General features: G+C 42.5%; 1 protein-coding gene across 2 annotated transcripts in view; it reads left to right on the forward strand.

Moving 5' to 3' along the window:
- prkg1b (protein kinase cGMP-dependent 1b) overlaps positions 1-7,500 on the forward strand; it is a gene marked incomplete at its 5' end in the record, with an annotated part of 120,195 nt that overhangs the window by 74,355 nt on the left and 38,340 nt on the right. For both annotated transcript variants that reach the window (XM_084485308.1, XM_084485307.1), the window contains 2 exons: positions 909-1,014; positions 5,748-5,811. In XM_084485308.1, coding sequence (XP_084341434.1) covers positions 909-1,014; positions 5,748-5,811 — 170 coding nt within the window. The remainder of the gene's footprint in view (positions 1-908; positions 1,015-5,747; positions 5,812-7,500) is intronic.

The following is a 7,500-nucleotide window of genomic DNA, read 5'->3' on the forward strand; positions in this document are numbered from 1 at the left end:
ATTTGGCAGAGTCAACCTTGCAGTCCTTCCTTTGGGAAAGAGAGAGAGGGGGAGATTATGCTTAAAATAGAAAATAATCAGAGAGTATGCTGAAGTATGCTTCATGTAAATGCACCGGGGAAATTGTATCCCGGTGAATTGGATGGCGGTGCAGCCATCGGATTGGGTGAAAGTCTCTCAGACATCTGTAACTCACTGTGCAAAGTGAAAATCTTAAACAAGACATTAGAATGTCACCCTGACAATAGTTTTCTTAAGGAATCTGAGTGCCTTCATGGTGCACAGATTCCTGTTTTTGCTGCTTTACGTATATGTAGCTTTTGGCTAAGGCTAGCGTGGCCTTAGCCAAACGCTACATGTGTACTGGAAGCCACTGATGAGTTAGCATTCTGCTTTATCTCCCTGTAGGCAAAACCTATAACACCATGATTTGCATTAGAGAACACATGATGGGAAGCATAAATATAGACCTTCAATTAGGAGAGGCAGATTGGAAAATGATAACATAGGAGACGCAGGTTGGTTCGCCCGCCGGCAATTACGTTTCCTGAGCGCGCTAACAAGTCATTCAGCTAACGCAGACAGGGTGTTTCATCTCATTTCGAATAATTGAACGTTGTTGCTGTTGAATGTGTGTGCAAATATGTTTGTCTGATTACTCAATTCATCATGCCATACGTACACAGTCCATCACTCAATCAAATTCCCATTGAAGCGAGTCCATAACGTCGGTTTCACCGTAGAGGGAAATAGGGTGGAGGAATAAGCCTATGCATGCCTTTCATTTCCCACTGTGTAATTTCATCAGTTTGATCATTTTTTATAATCAATACAAACAATGTAGTGGCCAATGAATATAGATTGTCTGTCAACACGTGATAATATTCAATGGATGTGTTATTTCCTAGCACTAACCCATGTGAAGCTGTGGGCCATCGACAGACAGTGTTTCCAGACCATAATGATGAGGACTGGATTAATTAAACATGCTGAATACATGGACTTCCTCAAGAGGTGAGTCCGCTCCCAAATGTTGCGCTCTTCGTATACGTATGTCTGTCTATCTGTCTTTCTGGCTATCTTCCTGTCTGTCTGTCTGTCTATCTGTCTGGCTGGCTGTTGGTCTGTCTGTCTGTCTATCTGTCTATATGTTGGACTGCCTGTCTGTCTGCCTGTTGGTCTGTCTTCCTATCTGCCTGCTTGTCAACATTTCCGATGTCTTGCTACCTGTCTCCGTGCATAAGCGTGAAATTATTCCCTGTTGTCTTCAGTGTTTCCATTTAATAGGGTGGAGGCAGTACTCTGTTACTGAAGCAGCACTGCTTCTGTAATTGGGGTGTATGTGTGACCATGGGTATAAAGCTCTGCTGCTCTTTCAACGATTTCACAGGGACAGGGAGAGACAGGGAGAGACAGGTTGAGCACTGGACTGGTTTACTGAAACATGGGACAAACACACAACCAGTGTGCACATATAAATAGCCGTAGTGCTTCTGAGCAATTTTTATATTGCCCAGCATAACGTGATCGTATAGTGGTATTTTAACTAAAACAAAAAGCACATAACACAAAACAATATTGCATTTTCAAGAGCACAAAATAAAACATACCTGAAACATGCGACAAACACACAACCAGTGTGCACATATAAATAGTCTGTTCCCGCTCAAACTATAAAAGAGGAGCCCCATGTTAGTGTGCACAGGTCACGTACACCTTGTGCTTAAGGACTCCACACATTACGCAATTACTTCTTCACAAACCAATAAAACGAAGGGTTTTACAAGCATTAAGTTTAACAAGCGTGTAACAAATGAAATGCTGATCGATTTTAAACATCTATATGCGTGGTTTGCATTTATGACTGGATTGATATCCAAGCAGACAGAACGGCAACTTACCACAGCGTAAGATCGATGCTTCTGAGCAATTTACACATTGCCCAGCATTAACTTAAACACACACTTCCACTGTGGACTTTCAAAATAAAATATAAAAAGTTGGTTGCAGTCCCAAGTTTGACAGGAATTTAACAAATAAAACAAAGTCATTATTTACACTGTTACATATGCATATAAAGTTTACGTCATTGCTGCATGGGTAAAGCCAAGCAGTCCAATGTTTGATCTGATTTCCTCAATGTTGCATAAAATATGACATTCAACTCCACAGAGAGTTTCATCATGCGATAGCCACCAACCATCCAATCAGCTTGATAATGATAAATGTACATATGATAATCGCCATGGTTTCTACAGGTATTTTTGCATTGCTACGCTGTTCACCAGCCTTCTTCCTGAAATGTTTTTTGTAAATAATTGATTTGTTCTCTGTGGAGTTCCTGTCAGGGTGCAAAGACTCGTAGTTAATAGTCTGGTGCGCAGGGCAAAACTAGTCAGACAAAACTAACGCGTAAGATAATTGTTTTTCGGTTGCCCATTGGGGGATTTCACCTATCAACAAGTGTATGATCCTGTAGTCCTTTTGAATAAACTTTGTTATTTAAAGAAGAATAGCTCTTCTGGAGAAAGAAACAAGTTCTCTGCCGAAGACAGACATTCTTTAGAATCTTTGTTTTCAGCTCGGGCTGCTTGGTTATTGTGGGGATTATCGAGACAGTTGTTTTGTTTGACTACTGGAGGGAGAGCAGAAAGCAGTCATTTGACTTGTCTGTGGTATTCTTTGTTTCATACTTATTTTTTAATCTAGATCTAAAAGCTCCGGGAAGGGTATCGTGGATAGCATTCATTTAGTGTTTCAAATGAATTAGTTAATTTAGGCTTATCTATTGTGTTCTATTATATCATCTGTGAAGTAAAATAGTAATTAGTATTTGTTGTACAATCTGTCTTTAACGTTTATTCCATTCCTTGAGAAAAAGAGTCACATGTCCAAGCTAACAGATTGGACATGTGATCATGATTTCAATGGTTCAAAACCCTGGAACAATCAAGACATGCCCAAAGGGAATGAATATGTACCTCACCATGTTCCAAACCTAAGTGTCTCACCTTTTGTTAGCAGATAGCAGAAAACAGATTGGTTTCTTCCTTTCCGTGTTAAGAAACTGTGTGAAAATACAATTAAGTAAACAAAAAGGGACAGATAAAAAATCCTGACAGGAAGAACAAGCTCATCCAATCATAACACTCATTACATTGTTCCAAAAATTTTTGCCTTTTTACGATAGTCCACAATCATCAATCAATCAAATATTTTGTTATTCATATTGGAATTGAAGGAATACTTCAATTCAAAACTCGTGGTGTGACCACGGAGGTCGTCCATCTGACATTTGACAAAAATAATCTCACCGTTGCAGCCGCTCTGCATGATAAGACACACTTTGGCTGACAAGGGGAGCCCTATCTCAGAACCTCAGACCTTTGAAATCCAACATTTCACAAGAGGATTGTGGTCGAAACACCCCTAACAAGGACTTTTCACCACTATTAACAGTGACTGGTCTCTGATGCAGGGCCTTTAACTGTAACCATGGCAACCAGGTGGACAACAAGTCTCATTCATTCGGTAGAAGTGAGTGAATTACCAAATAGATCCTTTTTAATAAAACAACTTTATTGATCCCAGAGGGGGTAATTTGTTGCCGCAACAGCAGATGTGCAAGGCAGTGAAAGAAAGACAAAAAAAGGGAGTTAACAATAGGTATCCACAGATGCTTAAAGCTAAACACTGTAGCATGAGCGAAAAGGGTTAGGGTTCAAGCCATGAATAAAGAAGACAATTATTACAATTAATTTAAGGGTATAAAACAATGATTATCTGAAATAGTTTTACAATTCATTCAAATCGAGAACCTTTAAACCCCTGTATTTCCTTAATGTAGCGCTGCGTATTTCTCCAGTCATCACTGCTACCCACATCAGGGCTACATTTAAAACCCTGTCTGGAGGGGTACTCCCAGGGATCAGTACCCGTACCAGTACCCAGCAGTACCCACACCAACAACTCATTACACACCTGTGGCGGCTATTCCAGTCGGGTTAGTTAATGGAACGGTAACCTCCTGCCAGCTCCTCTGTGAGGATCTGCAGTGAAACGGCAGGAGGTAAACCATTCTACCGATCCAAAATGTGTCAATAAACTGTAGCCAGGATAGATGGCACAGGGAGGGGGTCATGGAACGGGAGCATTGGGGTCCACTCTGCTGTTCTGAGTGGAGATGGCTGTGTGTTGTTGTGAGCTATTCTTCTGGTTTGACAGGGAGAGCTTTAATCAGGAACCCCCTACTGGCGATTAAAAGCTTCTCTGGCTCCCTGGTTGTTGCTGAAATGAGCCCCGCTATGACTCCAGCTGGGTGTCGAAATAATTGTCCTATGACATGCCTTGATGGCAAACTCTCCTCCACTCTCCTTCCCTCTCCTGTCCTCAACCCTCCCACTCCTCCCATCTCCTTTCCCCTACTCTTCTCCCCTCCCCTTTTCTCCTTCACTCTCTTCCCCTCTTGCTCTATCCTCTCCTCTCCTCCCCTCTCCTCTTCTCTCCTCTCCTCCCCTCTCCTCCCCTCTCTTCTCCCATCTCTTCTCCTCCCCACTCCTCTCCATTCCTTCCCTCCCCTCACCTCTCCTCACCTCTCCTGTCCTCTGCTACCCTCTCTTCTCCTCCACTCGACTCTCCTCTCCTCTCCTTTCCTCCCCTCTCTCCTCCTCCCTTCTCCTCCCCTCTTCTCCAATCTTCTCCCCTCTCCTCCTCTCTCTTCTCCTCCCCTCCCCTCTTCTCCAATTTTCTCCTCTCTCTTCTCCTCTCCTCTCTCTTCTCCTCTCCTCTCTCTTCTCCTCTCCTCTCCTCCCCTCACCTCTCCTCCAATCGTCTCTCCTTTCCTCCCCTCTCTTCTCCTCCCCTTTCCTCCACCCTTCTCCTGCCAATCTCTGTGCTTTCATTTGGCTTGGTGTTTGTGTTGGTTTTTCTACTTCCCAAAGTTTTTTATTTCCATAAAGGCTTGCTTGCTGTACCATCCTATTGGGATGTGGAATAAGTTGTTGAGTTTCTCTGTCTGTCTAGGAAAGTTACAGTCCCTTCACTAGATTTTGGCATCTGCCATCTTAGAAGAGCTCAGGGAAGCATTCAGCTAATGAGGTTAATCTATGGCTGCATGCACAGAGGAGGAAACATAGCAGGTTTTAAACTTCCTGATTAGTTGCTACTTTACTTTTAGTTTACTTATTGTCCTATTAGTAACTACTTACTTTCCTCTTAGTTATTACTTTACTACATTGTCTATTGAGTGTGTCGACAAGACATCGGGGCGTCTGCCCTGCGTGTGACAGAAAAAAAATTTGCAGTTTTTTTTCAGTGTATGCGTCTGTGTGTGTGTCTCATTAATATCTAATTACATAATCTACTGTGTAGAGTGGTAGAGTTGTCTCCCATACTCAACTAAAACAGTATTTTCTCTATTTATCCCCCCCCCTTTCTCTCTCCTATCTCCTGGGTCTTGTAATTGTTCTCTTTCTTTTTTCTTGACCTCTTCTCACCATTTGTCTCCATAACCCTACCACCTTCCCTCCCTCCCCCGCCCATCTCTTCCTCCCTTCCTTTGGGTTCCCCTCGTTCTCCCCCTCTACCAAAGTCTGTCTCTATTCCTATCTCACCTCTAAATGATACTTACACTCATTCTTTCTCCCTGTCTGCCCCCCCCCCCCCTCTCTCTCTCTCTCTCTCTCTCTCTCTCTCTCTCTCTCTCTCTCTCTCTCTCTCTCTCTCTCTCTCTCTCTCTCTCTCTCCAGTGTCCCTACATTCCAGGGCCTCGCAGAGGAGACACTCAGCAAGCTGGCTGATGTCATGGACGAGGTGAGAGCCCCCCCCCCTCACTTCATAATCGTCTTCATCTTATCCACACAGACACAAACACACAAAGATACATGTTTGCCCACACACACACACACACACACACACACACACACATACATACAGATCCTCTCATTCCAGCATACACACATGCACATGCACAAACCCAAACACACACACACACACACACACACACACACACCGATACACATGGATCCACACACAGACCAATACACACGTTCTCTACCCTTTCTCACATTCTCACACTCACACTCATCCACTCCCATTCTCCCTGAAACAGAAAGAGAGAAGGTCACATTATTGACAAGTGGCGCTAGAGACCTTGACTGTGTTAGCGTCTGTTAGTGTGTGTGTGTGTGTGTGTGTGTGTGTGTGTGTGTGTGTGTGGTGGGGAGTCAAATATATTGAAATGGATAGCTGGTGCAGCCCACAGTTAAAGTCCTCCTAATGAAACATGGGACCCTTTGCCAGGGTCCCGCTCCACACCTACTGGGGCTGTGTGGTTAAGGATGATGGACGTGTGTGCTTTCACACAGACGCACAACCACAGACACACACCACTAACCCTAACCCTAACCCTACTGTATATATATATTTACACATTAATCATGAATACAGTGGAAACAGACACAATAACACACACACGCTACTCCTCTTTATGTGCAAGTGCATCATATTTTATAATGGCTGTGGGTTGAGTGAAATCTCTCTCTCTGGTGCCACGTCCGGATTAACCGTGTCTTATCAGTAAGGACCCAGTGTGCAAAATCCAATTGATCGCGTTAATGCTCCATGCAACACTTTTACCATTCCCTCAGCTTGACCACCAGTTATTCCTCAAACCACTTCCTTGTAATTCAGAGGGCACAGGCTTACCTCCCTGTACTTTGGAGGTGGTTCGTCCATTTAGAGAGGGATAAACAAACGACTCAGCCTGGAGACACTTTACATCCCCGGTTTCTCATTGGATGGCTTTTCAGTTTCAGTTGATGCCATAGTCACAACAAAAGCTGGAATTTGTTTTTAGTGCACTGTTGTTACTAATTACTCCTAATATAATTATACAATAGTATACTACTATGCTATGAAGACTATCAATACTGCTACAAAAAATTGTATGATGATGATAATAATACTACTACTAATAATAATTATATTAATAATAATATACAATATGATAAATTGGTAATACTTACCCAACAGTAACGCTACAAGCTGCAGATTGTTTCCTTTGGGATGAATTAGCCAGAATTAGTGTGGACTCAAAGTAAGGGGACTAGTGGAAAATGTCCGAAATCACCAATAATCCAATCATAACAGAGACGTCTGGTCACAGTGCACTTATTTAATCAAGGGTCCTTATTCGAGTGCCCTTGATTCTCTATGTTACTAGGTTACCATCTAACTGTTTATCTCGTTAATCTCATTTCATCGCATAAATATCAAAAATAGACAAAAAATAGGGAAAGCGAAAGTGGAAATGGTAATGGATTTGGGTGTACGGTAAAAATCACAAAGTGGCAATGTCAAAACCATGCAAAACGTTGAAAGTCAGACACTATGCAGAGTACTATTTCTCCATAGCATTTAAATCATTTCAGAATAAAAAATACATTTAAAAAAGTGCTCTTTCAGTTTGTTCAAGAGAGAGAGAGCACAAACTGTTCTTAC

Source organism: Micromesistius poutassou, assembly GCF_964030765.1.
Source record: "Micromesistius poutassou genome assembly, chromosome: 21".
Taxonomy (NCBI): Eukaryota; Metazoa; Chordata; class Actinopteri; order Gadiformes; family Gadidae; genus Micromesistius; species Micromesistius poutassou.